Source organism: Euwallacea similis, chromosome 5, assembly GCF_039881205.1.
Source record: "Euwallacea similis isolate ESF13 chromosome 5, ESF131.1, whole genome shotgun sequence".
Taxonomy (NCBI): Eukaryota; Metazoa; Arthropoda; class Insecta; order Coleoptera; family Curculionidae; genus Euwallacea; species Euwallacea similis.
The window spans coordinates 567626-586121 of record NC_089613.1 but is presented as its reverse complement, the minus strand read 5'-3'; the positions used below and the strand labels follow the sequence as shown (position 1 = coordinate 586121).

Here is an 18496-nt window from a genome sequence, read left to right as displayed (position 1 = left end):
CTAAAATCCGATTCCTTTTAAATTTTTCATGAGTGCGATATTGATTCCTCAGCGACCCACTTGACACTGACAAATCGACGTTTTTCCTTGTAATTAGGTTTTTTCGGGGCTCTTTACTGTCTCCGTAATAGACTAACATGAAAAGCATTCTTCACATCTCATTTTTACTTAAAATAGTTGCAAAATTCAGCTGCGACATTTCCCATCATAACGGCTAATTGAATAATAACGCATTCAAAGCGTCTAACTTTTAATGACGTCTTCAAGGAATAAGAAAGATTATTACATTCGCCTACTTACATTTAATGGCCTAACTAGTTTAGAAACTTTAGCCCTTAATAAGTTCGACAGATACAGCTAAGATCCCGCTGCAGAGCGTAACACTTTAATAATAACGTAAATAGGGTTTAATAAGGGATTCTCTTTAGGGTTGCAGTTCCTGGAAACTTCACACTAAGTACCAAAAAATGAGGGTTTCGTAACATTGTAGGTGTTTATGCGGGGTCTTAAAACCATGGAAGACCCTAAAAATTTGAAAGTGTGTTCAATCCACCCGCGAAAGTAACTACAATTATAAAGTTTAAATTTGATTTTTTCCAGATGACGAAACAGCTCTGGTCCACGGGATCATAACCCAAGATGGTTTGTTTGAGGGAACCGTTTTGACTCCAACCGAAGAGTTTCACGTTGAACCAATCGCTCGTTATTTGAACGAGAGTGCCAGTAAAGAACCCACTTTTCATTCCATTATATACAGAGTGAGCGACGCAAAGGATCCAAGAGAAGGAGAGGCCTGCGCTTCTCATCATTTGTGGCAGAGGAATTTGGTGGGAGAGGGGGCCAGCGAACGCCATAGGGAAAGGAGGTAAGAATAGCTATAATTGAAAATTATGCAGATTTTTTTAATTGCCGAAATAAGAACTTGTTTCATCATTTTTTACGATGTAAATATAGAGGAATGCTTTGGACTCCTCCGCGCGTTTAATATTGACGGTTTTTAAAAAAAAAATAGCGATTTTTGGAAAATTTACAAGTTTATTGCCCAACATTCAGAGACCCAGGACGTCAATATTTCAAAATATTCAGAGCACATTCTAATGTCTGAGTTCAAGAATTTTGTTTTTGACAGTTGTTAAAACTTTTAAGGGACGTGCTCCGAACCCGATTTTTATAAGAAATTATGGTTTTAATTATGTATTATATTCAGGAATATTAACAATTTCAATGCCTGAAAACTAGAGGCATAGTAAGCTGTGCCCACAAACATTGTCAAAATACGTAAGAGCCAGTTTTTTCGGAAATTGCTAGACTCGAAAAAAATTGTTAAGCTTCTGATTTTTTGTGAACTGAAATTTCGAAGTAGCAGTGGTTTTTGGAAAAATTATAATATCTATTGCCCAAAATCCAAAGGCGTAGGAGGTATATTTTTTAGTACATTGAGAGCGCATTTTGATGTTTAATTAAAAGATATATATTTTCCAAAATTGTTAAAATGGTAAAGAAACGTACCCTGTCCCTGGTTTTCATGGGTAACTGTAGTTTTAGTTACCTCTTTTATTGACGAATATTAGCAATTTAAATTCCGAAAAATCAGAGGCGTAGTAATCTCTTAAAGTATTGTCGAAACGTGTTTTCCAAGATATAACAGCCAGCTTTTTCCCAAATTTTTACATTCTAAGAAAATTATTACGTTACTGATTATTCTTTCAATTGGAACATTTCAGTTTCATTGATTTTCGGAAAAACTGTAAAACTATTAGCCAAACATAATTATGCAAATTTATAGGCATCTCCCAAAGAGTAAAAATATCTTAACAAATACGTAAGAATTCTCTGGAAGCTTACAAATGAAAATTTGTGCTACACCAATGGCGCACTGCATTTCTTGCTGAATATTACTCGTTTCTTCAAAATATCGGAAAATACATTTTGCTGCAGTGACATTAGCCAGGGGCGTTCCTCAAAGAGTCGCATTTAAAAATTCCTGGCTTATTCGTGCCCCACTGAAACTTTTACTTTTAAGTTATAAAAAAATCATCAAAATATCGAAAGAAATTGAAAATAAATTAAATGACTTAAATGACCCCATTGAACACCCATGAAGGCTTAACTTGAACATTTCAATTTAATTCGAAATTGACCTATAGTTAACCTTCAAACTCTTTTACGTAGCCGTCCAAACTGATCTTTACACACCCTAGATCACCCTCTATCGTACTTTTCAGGTGGCTGTTACAAGCTAACGCCAAATCACCTTACTACGACGACCTGATATTTGTGAATCGAACTCGAAGACCCATCGTGACCACTTTCGATATTGGTCAGCAACCTATCGACGAAATCATGGAGGTTAATAATAAAACCAATGTGGACGTTTCCGCTTTGATTTTTAAGAACGTCTTCAAGAGGGCAACCATCGATCCGAAGAAGACTACATGCATGTTGTATTTGCAGGTAAAAATATAGAGAACGTCTCAAAATTATAGCAAAAGTTCAATAGCCTCACCAACCCAGCTAAAAATCAAAAGAGAAAAAAGTTTGTTGAATGTGTAGTGAGACGATTGAGCTTTCCTATTCTTTCGGGACACTCGGTATAATTTTTAATGATATTCAAATTGTCAAATTTTCAGGCCGATCACATGTTTTTTCAAAAATATGGAACAGAGGAGGCCTGTATTGAGGTCATGACCAGACATGTTCAGAGGGTGAATGTTATATATAGGAATACCGGTGAGAAACTTATATAGCGTTGTAACTTTTAGGGGAAGTCATTGGGTGCATTCAGGCAACAGCAGAGGTTGCATTTCGCTGTAGTACTGACTTAAAATGATAAAGCGCTAGAAGGCTTTTGAGTCATCAATTTCTCCAAGATCCAATTAGCAGCTTCTTATCGAATTACATTCTCAATCAAAAATCAGACAGCGAATCAAGCTTTAAGTGCTGCAGTGCGTTAAACTCCCTGAATGCGCCCATTGGCTCACAAGATGAAATGACTGAGTGAAAGTCAAATCAGTGAACTATTGTTATCTTTAACGATGGTTTGGTATGGTTTCCAAAGGAAATTTGAAAAAAAAATTTGAACAAAATGTTTTTTAAATTGGTCGGTAATTGGTGGTAATTGGCCTAGAAATTTTTCCAAAGCCAAATTCTGGCCAATTTTGAGGGTAAAAAAAAATAAACAGAGCTTGAAATAAAGCACAATAATTATCTTTCCTGGCTCCTAACTCACTGATCCGGCATAAATAAGACACTCTAACAAGAATCTAATTCCGGCAGCCTTTATTGGCCCTATTTCGCGCCCTCTGGTGATAAATTGAGTGACGGCTTCGAATTACGGCCGGCTTGAGGAGACGATAAATTGTGCCCCCGAAGAAAGTAAGACAAGAAATTTCCTTTTAAATATTTGCTCTTTTTTTCGGCACTGTTTTGTGTCTAGTGACTTTTTGTCGGGGACTTCTAATTCACTTTGCGAACGAGGGGAAACGAGGCCCGAGGACTCATTTTTTTTTGCCCTTTCAACGTAAATATTAGCACAGTTTTCTCGTCTCTTCGCCATCATTTTCCATATAATGCAGATATAGAACAATCTATAATATTTTAATGAAAAAAAGGTACTAAGTACAAGGCCGACAATCTTTTAAAAACGCGAAGTAGGGAAGCAACAAATTTCAGGTAGCTGAAATTGAAGATTAAAGAGTTCGAAAACACAAGAAAAGTCTAAAAATGTGCAAGTTAGTAGACCAGTCGGCACCGTTTACATTCCTTTTCAAATTGTTATACCGTGCGGCTCTAAATTATACCCCCCCGTTCATTTTTTAATATTTTTTTTTTAATCTAAGCTTGGGGCAAGTGGCATTTTAGATTAAAAGTATGTCAAAACTAAACTCAATGGCGTAATGCTATTCGAATTCTATTGATTAGTTTTTGAGAAAAGCAGGCATAAATTTGGTAAGAAATGCAATAAAAACTCAGTTAAATAATATGTAAACAACGAAAAAACAGGATTATTGATAGGAAATTGGTTTATTTTCTATTTGGTGCTCGCAAACAAGTCTTTGTTAAAAAAAACTAAACTAGTAAATAAAAATAATCAAAGACTCTTTGTGAGCACAAAACAAACCAATTGCCTATCAATAAACAAGCTTTTTCACTATTTACGTACTATTTAAATGAGTTTGTATTGCAGTTTTTATCAAATTTATGCTTATTTTTCTCAAAAACTAATTGGTAGATTTTGAATCGGAATACACAATTGAATGTAGTTTTGAAAGATCTTTAATTTGAGGTGCCATTGGACCAATGTATTAATTTTAAAAAATCGACTATTTCGTGCTGCCGATGACATAAGCAACATATTAAAAAATAAACAAAGGTCAAAAGATAGCATTTTTTCTTCTATTTAATACTGATTTTGAATTTTCGAAAAATAATACTTTGTTAAAAAGTGAACAAGGGAGGGGGGACAATTTAGAGCCGCACGGTATAAAAACAGATAAGTCTAGTTCAAATTTTATAAATGGGCTGTAAGTCACTCGTCCCCATCGGACATTTGTGGACAAATATGAAAATTTTGCAGTTTATAGCCCAAAGTATACACTCACTAGGGAGGCAAAAACTGCACAAACTCGATGTTTTTTATAATTTTTGAAGGGTTTATATCCTTCTCTGATTTAGTAGCCAAATAAGCGTAATACATTCGGGCCGAGTACGGACGTGTTAATAGATACATCATCGTGGAAATTTGACAGTTTAGGACGGAAAATATATATTTACTCGTAAGGTAAAAACTGCACAAGCGAGGTGTATAATTCCCAGTGTTTTCGGTTTTTTTCTATATGGCAGCGATGAGTCGCCCCTGTTAGCTTATTCATCACTGTTAGCATGAATTCACTTGTGAGGTAAAAATTACGTAATCGCAATGTCCTCCTATGAAACAAATACTTATATCTTTCTTGAGTTTAGTAACCGTGCAGGCGTCATGCATTCGCACCTAGTTCGGCCCATTTGTATCATGAAAATTTTACAGTTTATGGATTAAATATATAGCCATGAGTTAAAAACTGAAGAAGCGCGATGTATAATTTAAGGATTTAAATTCCCAAAATCTCCTATAATTTTTTAAAAGTTTCTTTTGGATTACGGCAGCGAGGAGTCTAGCGTTCGCGTCTAATGCGCTTTGATTTGCCAAAAACGCACTAAAAATTTTAAAGTTTCTGGTGGATAGTATAAACTCACTCGCGAGTTAAAAATTGCGCAAGCCCAATGTATAGTATGAGCTCAAATTCTTAAATGCTTCTCTCATTAGTAGCCTTGTAAGGTCCATGAATTCGCGCCTCATGGGAGACGTGAAATTGAATAAAAAAACTGCCTTTGCTGGATTGTACTATTTTAAAAAAATATTTTTAGCTCCTGTGTGACGTAAACGTAATATTTACACGCAATTTCCCGTATTTTTTCGATTATTAGTTTGTATTATCCTCTTTGAATCAATACCCCAACACTCGAACTACGTTTTCGATTTGAGCACCCGTTGACAAGATAAGGGCACTCACGCTGGGTAAGTGGGTGAAATCTTTTTTTCCCACTGAATGAAACCGGAATTGTGTAGGGTCAAAATCTCGACTTCAGTTTAGCGAAAGAGTGTAGGTGAGTAAATAATTTATAGCGGTCGATTGTTGCCATGAACGGAGTCGTATGGATTGGACCAACTAAAAAAATATCCCTGCAAAAGCTGGAAAGGGAGGATGGAAATATTGAAAAATTTAGAAACCCAAGGTGCGAAGCTTTCTCCGACCGTTTTTCTGAACGATAGTTTTCTCTTCCGACTATTTTTGCCAGGAATAATCCAGTTTTTTTTTCTTTTAAGATTTCAACCAAGATGGAAAAAAAGACAATATCACCTTCATGGTGAAACGAGTCAAGGTTCACACCCTAGAAGCGCTCAAAGACCCAACCTACAGGTTCCCCAACAACTATGGAGTAGAAAAATTCCTAGAGCTTTTTTCAGGTGAGTAGATTTAATGCATTTTTGCCCATATTATTTCAGTAAGCAGTACAAGTAAAGTGATAGCCATCATGGCTATGTAGATCAATAGTAGACCTTTGATGTGGGAAAATGTTATTTGGTTTGCTCCAGTTGTTAAAGGTGGGGTTGATGATACGCTTTTCACCCATTCAGTTTCCAGTTTTCTTGCAATACCAGCACTTCTCATTCTCAACATCCTAAAAAAAAGATACGTAAACAATTAGGAAATGCCTGATTTGGTGAAAATATTTTTTTTTGCGTGCCATGGTCGGGATAAACTGTAGAGCACCACTATTTTCAATATAACCTCGCCTTAAGGGTCAATTTCACCCCTAGAGAAGTGCCAAAACTTCATTCTAACATTACCATCGAAGTCAGCGGCCTTAAGACTCCCAGAATACTAATTTTAAACTCTCACACACAAACACACACATACAGTGTATCAATTTCAAAACTTTGGATTGTTCATAACTCCGAACATTAAATCTTTTTTGGACCATTCAAATCCGTTTCGGCAGAATGGAGGGGGAACTAGTTTAATAGTGGTTACAAGTTTCTACGTGTACCCCTAAGGGGGGTAGCTATCCCAACTCTAAACTTTTAAATTGCACCACCTGTCATATGATACCTCATGTTCAAGGTCTTTGTTAATTGCGTATAAAAAATCTTAATTTATTTATTGCTAGTTTGAATATTGGAATTTGACAAATATTGTTCGAGTATAAGTATTGCTTCGAAAACAATTTACAAAAACGGTGTATCGATCGAATGGTAAATCGATAACGATGTGCAATTAGATGAAAATCTTTTACATCTTCAATTGGATGGTGCTTTATCGCATTACGCCCTGCAAACAAGGCAGCGGCCGGATCAACATTATCCAGGAAGATGGATTGATCACAGGGGAGCAATAGATTGGCCATCGCGATCACCGGATTTAACACCGTTCAATTTTTTGGAGGCCACATCAAATCAGTCGTTCACAGAACCAAATCCGCCAATTTGCAAGATTTACAGCATCGTATTATCGAAGTATGTCAATCCATTACCCTTGAAACATTAAAAAAAAGAAGGTAAGTTGAGTTCCGACTATATTTTCTGTTTAGAAAAAATCGATGAACATTTTAAACAGTTTTGGAAAAGATTTTATAATATATATCATATTAATGCGATGTTTATGTATTTAAAATGCTGTAACTTCTTAAAAATTTATGTTTCAAATTGAAACTAGTTTTTTGATACGCAGTTTACAAAGAACTTTAAAATGAAGTATCACATAATAGGTTATTGATGAATTTAAAATTTTAAAGTTGAGATAGCTATCCCTTTAGAGGTATACATAGGAACTGGCAACCACTATTAAACTGGTCCTCTCTCTATTCTTCCGAAACGGTTTTTGAATATTATTAAAAAATTTCAATCTTCAGAGTTATTGGCAATCCAAAGTTTTGAAATTGACACAGTGTATAACTGTTTCTTGTATTTCCATTAAAATCTACATCATCATCATACAAAAATCTACACCAGTAACTTAAATTTTGAATGTCCTAGTTGGTGTAGACTGGCCAACACCTTCAAAATCGCATTAAGTGAAACTGTCCTTCACGTGTTTTATGTAAAAACGTGATTCGAAAACACGTGTTGAACGACACGTGTTTTCCAAATCCAATTCAGCCCTAGTGAACTTTATTTTATAAAAATAAGGGCGCAACTCTCGAATATTCTTGCCACTTTTGTGGCTAAGTTTTTATGTTTCTAGTGCGTTTTCTTCATTATGGAAAAAGCCGCATTTTACATGACTAACCTTGCTCCGCATCAACGAAGCCCTAATACTTCGAGGTAAAACACGCCCTTAATTTTCCCCCGGAACCTGGCCTTCAACGGCTAAATAGGATGTAATTAGATTGTATCGATATCCTCTTATTGGTTACAAGATGTAAGTCAATAATTCACTAGGTCAGGCCTAGAAGTTTATTTATTTAGGGCTTTAGATGTAGTCACGTGTTTATTTAAAATTACTCTACTGAATTCTGTACTTTCAGGAAAATTTAAGACGTCCCTTTTAGGGCAAACAATTCGAAATTCGTGTTTTTGAAAAATCTGAAATTCGCACCAAGTGCGATTGTGGAACCCAAGGTTGGTTATGTGTTTTAGTTGCTCTTAGGGTGTGGCGCGAGTTCAAAAATTATATATACGATGTGAATGTTCTCTTTTTCGGTGTATCGAACGTTCAGAAATGACACACCTGGTGTGAGTGCTGCCACTGTAACATAGCGCGTTTAGAATTGCCGCACTCAGAATGAGTTTATAGTATATTTCATTACAAATCCTCAGTTTTCAGAAAGTTATCGGGATTAAGCCGACCTTGCTCAGTCGCTATTTTATTATGTGATATGTTAGCTCTATACATACAGGGTGTTCCCGGGAAAAGTGTCCATCCTGAATCTCTTTTCTGTTGTTTGTTAAAAAAAGAAACGCTAAAACACGTCAACCTTGATAGAAAGGGGGACGTCATTTGGCGAAAATGTTATTTTCGAAATGTTATCCCTCTACCCTTAGGAACCACCCCTTTAAAATTTTCAAATTGAAAGAGGGGTTGTGTTATACCTCGTTTGAAAGATAATTTTATTCTCTACATGGTCCAGCTTTTATTTTTAATTTTTGTATATCGGTTTTGTAGAAATTAAACAAAAACCAAATAACTTGATTTTAACTATGAATGTTATTATGATAAATACTGAAAGTGTATAATTAGACTCAAAACATCTCGATATCCCAAAATGTATCAATAAAAATGATGTTTCTAATATTCAATTTAAAATTGATAAACTTTCATTTTTTTTTTGGAAGAACAATTTATTGATACTTTCCTGATTGGTTCTGTCCAAAATAAAAACACGAAGTTGACCGTCCAAATCGCGATTCTGGGACATATTGGACAACAGAACGTCTGTACAAAAGATTGCTGAGGAATCTAGTGTTTCAAAAACTACTGTTTATAAAAATTTAAAAGAAGGAAAATTCCATCTTTATCATAAGACTAGCACAGGAATTAAATGAGGATTTCGATCGTCGATTAGAATTCGGCGAATCCTTTAATAACATATTATATTTAAACAAACATTTGTTGGATAATACAACATTTTCTAATAAATGTTCGTGCTATCTAAATGGTGGAGAAAACCGACACAACTGTTGTTACTGGAGTGACATCAATCCTCGTTTTTTCCGAAACACTGATACTCAACAACCTCAAAAATTGAACGTTTGGGCAGGGATTTTAGGTGATCACATTGTTGGACAATTTTTCATTCTTGGAAACTTAAATGGAGAAAACTATCTACAACTTCTACAAGATGTCATATATCCAAGATAACTGAAATACTTGAACAAGCCTTTTAGAACAAGAATTAATTTTTCAACAAGATGGAGTATCTTCATGCTACATTGCTGCTGTCCTACAATTTCTAGATGAAAAATTTCCTGGAAGATGGATTGGCAGAGGAGATCCAGTGGAGTGGACTGTGACATTCCCTGACCTTAGTCTCCTGGATTTTTTCTTATGAGAACATTTGAAGACCCAAATCTATGACATACTATCTGATTCCCTCGAGGAGTTACGTGCCCGAATCGCCGAAGAGTGCAGATCAATAACACCAAAAATGTTAGATAATGTACGACGACGTTTTGAGAGTCAACTGTACATGTGCATGGAAGGCCATGGAGGTCACTTTCAGCATTTCTTACCATAAAATAAATAAAATATCACTAAAAATGGTTAAAATCAAGTTATTTTGGTTTTGTTTAATTTATACAAGGCAAACGTACAAAAATAAAAAATAAAAGCTTGACCATGTAAAGAATAAAATTACTTTTCAAACGAGGAATAACACAACCCCTCTTCCAATTTGAAAATCTCAAAGGGGTAGTTTCCAGGGTTAAAGAGATGACATTGCGAAAACAACTTTTCATCAAATGATGTCCCTCTCCCCATCAAAGTTGTTGTATTTTAACGTTTCATTTTTTAACAAACAACAGAAAAGATATTCAGCCTGGATACTTTTTCCTGGAAAACTATATGACAGATATAAAGGGAAAAACGCAATTTATCGTTTGAAAATCAGCGCTGTACCAATTTAATTTTTAAATTGTTATTGATCAATTTTTAAATTTTACCAATAAATATCAGGAATTGCTTCACTTCACCATGTAAACTGTATCATGTGCACAGCAATTTTATTGCTTGGAACTCAGAGGCGTACCACGCTGAACTTTAAACTGCCTTAATTATAAATTTATAAAAGTAAATTTTCTGAAAATTATCACGTTTCACACAGCCTTGTTACGCCACTGTTGATACTTTAGCTCTAAATAGGTGCCGTACACAAGAAAAATTAAACTTGATTGGTTGAAAATCAGAGGTGTATCAAGCTCTGATTTTCAAACCTGACCAAATCTGAATTTTCAAAAATTCATCAAGAATTTTATAATCTTGCTAAGCGATTATTTATAGCGTTGCTAATTGCTCAGAAGATATGAGTTGAATTGTGAGTGAACAATGAGATGAATTTGGAAAATCCACTATCGGTGTGAGTGTGCAACAGTTCCTATAGTATGATATCCTTAGCGCTACTTACATTACGGAAATAGCTTTCGTCTTTTTAAAGGACTCGGAAAACACTATGAAATTGCCCACATCAAAGTACCTTTGAGGCAACATAGCAATTTCGCATTCTACATTTTGCAAAGCCCAAGCCATTATAATTCTGTTTTCGAGAACAGCCACATTATCCTGGCAAATAGCCCCTGATATGGTCTTCCAATTGACCATATCCCTCGGACAGTATTCGGTATTGACCACATTAACCCATTGAGGTAACAGTTCATGGTTTAAATTCTACGAAAAAAAACTTTTTTCTCTATTCTTCAATTTTTGTTAAGAGACGTACGGTAAAATTATCGTAAACAAAAGTGATATTTCTTAAACACAAAGAGAATATTTGCTGATCCGCTAACTGGTTTAAAGCCGTAAAGGGCATTTTTCGGTCCATAACTGCCAAACTAGCTACTAAACTAGCGCTCAGCGCATAGTAGCAGAACACCCCGAAAATCAGAGTCAGAAGGATTAGCAATCGTGCCGTGAAGCTGCGAAGCCTCAAATCGTACCCTAAAATTTCTCTCTATCCAGATATTCCAGGCATTTATTGATAGTGGTACCGGTATTGAAGAAGGCAGAAATGACTCCCAGGAAATACGTAGATATGGATGAAAATCTCTCCAGACCTGGAACTGTTTTACTAATAATGAAAGTAGTTATCCAAAGACAAATAGTTATAAGGACAAATAGAGATAAAATGTATATCCATAGTTTGAGATTTATAGCCTTGAAGTGCAAGTAGTCCGCAGGCTTTTCTTCAGGTAATTTGAAGTATAGGTGGTACCTGGAAGGTGCTGCATGTAAAGCCTTGTTAAATGTTGGAGATTCAACTACCAGGTGCGGATGAAGGGTTGAGAAAATCTCATTTTCGTAGTATTTTTCGTGTAAACCAAGGCAGCCAAAAACACGTCTGCTTCTCTTCTTTTTATCATGTCTCTGCCATTGTCAAAGCGCACTTTAGTGATGTTGGATCTGTACTCATTATATTACCTAAACATTACCTGAAAAAGTTAAACTTTACCTAAACCCTAAAACTTCTTCCAAGATGTTCCATATATCGCCCAAAAACCCCTTTAGGTAAGAGGTGTTTGAATCGATGATTAAGTAGGAGTCCATCTGAAGAAATCGACAATTTCAGATATGGAGATGAGATAGTTTAAAGTCCTTACACTATGGGCAAGAACTTGAACAACTGAGCCTTTGATAGAGTTGTAAAACAAATTACTCGAGTTTCTGGCTTGAAATAGTGGTGATTGTAGCCTTAGGTCGATGAAGCTCTTTAGGGATTTGTTCCAGAGCCAAATATTAGGGCTCATTGGGCGTAGCAAATTTTTAGGATTCTTGTTGGTACTCTAAAAAAAGTTAAGAGCGTTTAGACAATGTTTACATTAGAGAGAAAACTTCGCAAATAAATATAATGGGTTAAAATGAGGGTTAATTTGACGGGGACAGAATATGAGGGCTGCACGAAATGGGGTAAAAATTGATTATGGATATCACTGAGCAACTAAGCTCAGAAAAAGGTCTGAAAGTAAGGGATTTCAATTCCTTTAAGTTTCCGGGGAAACCTTCAGCCATTCCCCCCTTTTTCAGAGACAGACTAACCAAGTGCTGCCGCATTCGAAGTCAGATATTTTAATGCGATATTCAATTTTTCGTGAAAATGTTGGTGTTAACCAAGCTACAGAGACCATGCTGCCCAGTCTACACCAAAATATGAGAAATTTTAACTTGTATGTTTTTGAAGGTAGTTTAATGGTGAGAGGTTGGAATACGGTGGTGCTGTCCAGTCTACACTAATGACAACACGTAACATTGAAAATTGCAAATTAGGTAGTAAATCTGTTCAGACCGCGTTGTTGATTTTTATGAGGATACATTGCAAATTCACTAAAGAACGCCAAAAACATAAGGTCACCAAATCTAACAAAATGAACTCCGCCTATCTGCTAACGGCACACAAAGCTATTCTTGCAATGAATTTGCCAATGAGGCATTAATTACTCGATGCCAGAGATCTAGGCTATCGTATTTACCCCCATGGCTGATACAGCAGCAAACAACCCTAAAACCCAAACCGCACCGAAACCTAATTTCTTCATGATGCCTTCGGCCATGTTTATGGCTTTGCAACTAACTAGTATTGCCTGTCCAATTTCCAAATTAGATGGGAGTTCCATCTAATAATCTTTTTTAGATTTTCAATAAGTTCAGTTAATGGGCTGTCAACGGAAGCTTTAGCAGTGCAGTTCGTGAGGTCAAAAATTGTACAGGATGGTTAAAATTTCTAAGCGAGCTACGCTGATATGCCCTTGAATCTTAATGAGGCATGTTACCCCAATCAATCTGAAAAGTAAAGCTTGCGAGTAAGTGCGATAGTTAAACTGTCGCATTTGCTAACGCAACTACTAACACATCAGTTATTTATACACATATTCGCACTTACTCACAAAGCTCCCTTACCTTTAGGCTAGTTCACTTATAGTGAAAACATGCCCCACCCTGTTCGTATATCCATGATGAACTGGAATTTGATGGTTTCTTAGGGATCATCAGTGACACCCCAATGAATTTTAAGACAGTCCCAAAGTCAGAAAAAATCTTAAAATAAGTCGACTTACTTAAACTAACCTGAACTAATCTGTAAAGATAAATTCGCAAACGGTGGTGGAAATAGTACGTGTCTAATCCCTACGTATGTAAAATAAGGTGGAATCGTTTACCCTATTTTACATACGTAGGGATTAGACATTGTAATATTCTCGATTCTGAAGACTGCTTTTTCTAAGCCCTGCTTAATTTAGACTTATTATTCAAGTCTCTTTTTTGAGAAAATTCCAGGGCTCCCTATTACGTTGGTAGCGACTAGTCCATGCGCCCAAATTACACTAATTTACGCCAATCCTCTAATAGACACTCTCTAGGCATTTACACTAACGAACTAGATAAAAGTTTTCCCTTAAGTTCAGATATTTGATCAAAGTTACATAATTTTTTACACTAATCCGAGTTTAGGGGTAAACCCGCTCCGATGCAACGACCCCAATGTCGACCAACTTAGCTTGATTCAAAGTCTGTTGTAATTTAGAAAATAAGTTACACCACTGACTTCAACCTGTTCCACTTCTCACCTTTCCATAATTGGGTAAAACGGGCGTGTCTTCCAGAATGATTTCCCTTCATTCAGAAAAGCACAGATTTCGATTAAAATCCTCGATTCTTTACGACCTCACATATCCCCAGGCATAACATGAGAATCCTATGGGGAATTAAGTATCCCTCCGCCTCGCTAAGGGTAGATTTGATTTGGGAAAAAGAAATCTCCCCTGGAGGGGACAAGACTAAGAAATAAATAACACAAATTGAACCGTTGAGACAGACACAATCGATGTTTAGAGTTTTCTCTACAGTAATTTTTGTCACTTGAGTAGCACCGGAAGTATCATAGCAAGTTTCTTATAATGTGGTGATTGAAATGTACGCTAGCGACACCTGTCGGATGTTATCCTAAGCTACATACAAATTAAAAGAAGGTCGATATCTCGAGAATTGGATGAAATTTATTCCAATTCCGCAGCGTCTACGCTGCTGAAAAAATGATCTTCCAGTTCTTAAAACAAAATTGCGGTATTCAGAAAATATAGCACGAAACAAACTTCTTATATGCCTGTTTCTACGAGGAGCTTTGACTAATTACCCTGAAGACAGGGTTGTAATGTAAACGGGCTCCCAATTTCCTATTTACGTGAATAACGGATGTAAAACGGATTGTTTAACATCTGGGGAAGGCGTATGTTACCCCAATGTAATACTTGTCATCCGAATGGATTAAGGTCTAAGGAGTTTGGTGCGGTTTTGCTTTGATGATATATTTCATGCTTGAAAGGTTTTCTAAAGCACGATTATTAACTTCTGCTGTTAAAGTGAGTAAAAATGCCCTAGTTAACACCTATTTTAGTAAAATCTTAATCACGATGCAACATCCCTTTAAAGTTGATAATGGGGAGCAATGCGCAAAAATGGTCACTGTAAATCTCTTTAACACCACCCAAAGCCCATTTCTTCCCTTTAACTTTCTATTTATTTGAGAGTTGTTTAATGTCTCTTCCAGTTCTCAGATTAAAAAACTTTCAGTTAAATAGGGAAAAACTTCCTTTTAGATTCGGTTGGATTTAAATTTCATTCAACTTGGCTGGAGTTCATCAAGTATCGGAGCGAAAGGAATGAAGGAAAAATTTGCTAAGTCGTTTTCGATAATTGATCATTTCTCCGTGTTTTAGTTTACTAATTTTTTTAAATTTTTCTAAGCCTAACGGAATGATCAATGATTCAAGTCAGGCTGGAAGACAGTAAACATTTAATCTCCCTTTGAGCCAAAATTGAAAACGGGATGTTGCTCCCTTTTGTATTACGTTTACCGATATTTTGCTTTATGTGTCCAATACAGCAGCTTCCGCAAATAATACGATTCGGGAAGTTGCAACTAATAAAAGCCAGAACCATCATTGGCATTCCGACGTCGTTCCGGCCGCAATAAAACTCCTGTTTTATTGGAAACTTAAACTCAATGTCTGAAAAGCTGAAACAGCTAACGATATTGCCCTTACAGGGTTAATAATTAAGAAACATTATGGCAAAGTGTATTAGGTCGAAGTGGCAACAGCAACAACTTTATAACTGCTACACAAGCCCTATTTCTCCAATTTTCTTCCGGATTTCGTGTCTTTGGGGAAAATTTTCCTCGAAAATAAAAATGGAAGCTCTAGATAGTTCTTTTTGGGAGGAAAAGCTCACTTATATTTACTACAGTGCATCCGTTATCCGAGGGATGCATGGAACAGCGTATGATGAAGGATGCACGGGCAGACCTGTCTTGGGGCGGCATGGCATAAGTTTCATTTTACCGCGACCATCATAAATTAAAGAAAAAAACTAAATCTCCCTCATATTTTTCGCTTCCAGAGGAAGATTACGACGCATTTTGCCTCGCCTACATGTTCACCTACAGGGACTTCGAAATGGGGACTTTGGGCCTTGCCTGGACGGGCGATCTCAAGAACGCCGGGGGCGTTTGCGAGAAAAATGGCGTAAGAAACGAATGTCCCTTAACTCGAACCAATCTTCATTGAATCCTTTGCAGCATTATCGGGGCAGCATGAAGTCTTTGAATACCGGAATAGTGACTCTTTTGAACTACGGGAAGCACGTGCCTCCTGCGGTCAGCCATGTGACCTTAGCCCACGAAATTGGGCATAATTTTGGATCTCCGGTAAGTTGTTAGGTAAGTGTCGTTACGAAGGACGTAAAGTGTGTCTTGCAGCATGACCCCGAACAATGCACTCCAGGTGGAGAAGATGGCAATTTTATAATGTTCGCCAGAGCGACGTCTGGAGACAAAAAGAACAACAACAAATTCTCTCCTTGCAGTCTCAAGAGCATCAACCCCGTGTTGAATTTCAAAGCCAGGAGCGACAAAGGATGCTTCACAGGTAATTCCTCCACGATTTTTGCTCATAATAATGCAATTTCGGAATGCCAGGCAAATGAGACTTTTATTTGTTTAATAATGCAGGCGCAGAGGCTATTTCACTATATGCAAATATATAGTTAAAGTTTTTCACAAAACAGCTTTTAATTACGAAAGAGACCTTTGGAATATTTTACCTGAAAGTTCGCAGTAAAAAAGTCTGATTTATCTCTCTTCAGCAGCTCTTCGCAATCGGGTTTGATAATTAATTTGCAGCGCGTTTCCAAGTTTCTTAATTTAAATTTCTTTGTGCCGGAACAGCTCTTAAACCGCAATTTGTCGTCATTCGGATTAAAATGTTTAACGTAAATATTGTCCTTTCAAGGGCAAAAAAATTCGCTAATTAACATGAGTTGTTGGGGGAAACATTCGTTGGCTTAATTATTCCTTAATAGAAGAGCGACGTATCGCGAAAATTGCAACGTTTAAGTCAACGAAGGAAAATTCTTCCCAGATCGAAAAGATCGCAGGGAACATTCTCGATTATCAGTGGGATTTTCCTCTGGTTTAGGATGGACTGATTTTTCTAAAAATTGGCGAAACAAATCTCTTATTGCAGGCAATAATCAGTAGCGTTCGTTTTGATTGTAGCTTGAACGTCGTTTTCCGCGCCTCTGGCTTCAGGCATTTAAATTACCAATATCCGTGCATGTACCACATAACCAGAACTATCGATACCTGTAAAAACCAGGGAAGAACTACCTCCCTTCAAAATATGACAGACTTCGAAAATAAAACTCCTGGAATAGAACCTCAAGTTGCATTTCGAATTTACTAAAATATCGACCTTCTACGCCTCTGGATTTTAGCCAATAAACTTACAAATTTGCGCGAAATTCCTTGAAGCTTAAAGTCCTCAATTCGCAAAATAATCAGTAGCGTAACATTTTTTTCGAGTGAAGTTAAAGTTTTTAAATTGTCAATATTCCTGGATTTAACAGATACTTAAAACCACATTTTCCCGTAAAATCTGAAGGCCTCTTAAAAGTTCATCGTGACACCTCTCAATTGTTACCCCAATTTATCGAATCCACAATGGTCTTAATTCGAAGTGGATGTGCTATTGACCTTTTAAATTCCAGAACCAAAAGGGGCGATTTGCGGCAATGGAGTGGTCGAAGAAGGAGAAGAATGCGACTGCGGTTGGGAGGAAGACTGCAGAGACCAGTGTTGTTTCCCAATGCGCAGATTCGCCCCCATCGACGAACCTCCTTGCAGTCTAACCCCCAGGAGCATTTGCAGCCCTTCCCAGGTAAAAGTCGCCCTATTGCAAACACACAAATCGATGCACTGATCAATTTACAGGGCCCTTGTTGCACTGTGGATTGTCAGGTGAAGTTCGGAGACAAATGCCGAGACGATAATGGGTGCAGAGATGAGAGCTTCTGCAATGGTCGAGACCCACACTGTCCTCCATCCATAAACAAACCCAACAAGACTATTTGTAATAAGGAATTTGTGTGCTTCATGGGGGTAAGGATGAAAACGTATTAAGTTATACTAAAATATTACTATATAAACTTCTTGGCACAAATCAAGTTTCCGAAAAATTAAGGACATCTCTGATGCGCTAATTCATTATTTATTAATTTCATACAGGAGTGTACTGGTTCAATTTGCCTGGCATATGGTTTGGAATCGTGCCAGTGCATCCCTGGGCAAGATGATCCAAAGACGAAGGCTTGCGAATTGTGCTGCAAACTTCCAGGTGACAATCAGCAGTGTAAATCCAGCTTCGAATGGAATGATATGCCTTATGATATTCCGGATATGTATGCTAAACCCGGTAAGTACTTCAAGAGAACCTCAACAATTCGAGAAAAATTGATTCAGTGTGGGAGTGTGATTGAATAGGAACTGTAAATGATGGTCCAAATTCGAAGTTCGTATGTATAATAATTAAATCATTACCTTTGGGATCGCCAATAGAGCATAAACAATAGATATAATTATTATATATGAATATGTTCGAATCCCGAAGTGAATTCACTGAAGAATACAGGGTGGTCACTTAAAATAACGAAGTACGTATCTGTGGTGTTACAAACCAAATAAAACCAAATGGATTAATTGAGAACCACAATAACTGGAACGCTCTGTATGCTTTTGTAAATCTGTAACTCAATATATACCCGATTATGTACAAAATGTTCAAAATTTGACCCTAAGTATGGGGTTCACGAACATTATCGGGAAAACAAAGTCGTTTTAGGTGTTTTTTAACAAATTAATAAACTACGCCATTCTCATTTCACTCGATTTTTGTCCAGTTCTTTCTCTAAATCAA

The 18496-nt window shown here is 36.7% G+C and overlaps 2 protein-coding genes across 2 annotated transcripts in view; one reads left to right on the top strand and one right to left on the bottom strand.

Moving 5' to 3' along the window:
* The window catches only part of LOC136409186 (disintegrin and metalloproteinase domain-containing protein 10-like), a 67350-nt gene that overhangs the window by 45469 nt on the left and 3385 nt on the right, over positions 1–18496 (top strand). Inside the window, exons 4-13 of the mRNA XM_066390539.1 lie at positions 601–865; positions 2226–2454; positions 2631–2730; positions 5867–6007; positions 15645–15769; positions 15823–15951; positions 16003–16171; positions 17292–17461; positions 17515–17682; positions 17809–17995. Coding sequence (XP_066246636.1) covers positions 601–865; positions 2226–2454; positions 2631–2730; positions 5867–6007; positions 15645–15769; positions 15823–15951; positions 16003–16171; positions 17292–17461; positions 17515–17682; positions 17809–17995 — 1683 coding nt within the window. The remainder of the gene's footprint in view (positions 1–600; positions 866–2225; positions 2455–2630; positions 2731–5866; positions 6008–15644; positions 15770–15822; positions 15952–16002; positions 16172–17291; positions 17462–17514; positions 17683–17808; positions 17996–18496) is intronic.
* On the bottom strand, positions 10637–11998 carry LOC136409044 (uncharacterized). The gene is made up of 6 exons (XM_066390328.1): positions 11852–11998; positions 11704–11798; positions 11517–11654; positions 11243–11466; positions 10975–11192; positions 10637–10922 (listed from the first exon to the last, which is right to left on the bottom strand). The coding sequence occupies exons 1-6, from the start codon at positions 11996–11998 to the stop codon at positions 10659–10661; spliced, it is 1086 nt and encodes a 361-aa protein (XP_066246425.1). The 3' UTR covers positions 10637–10658.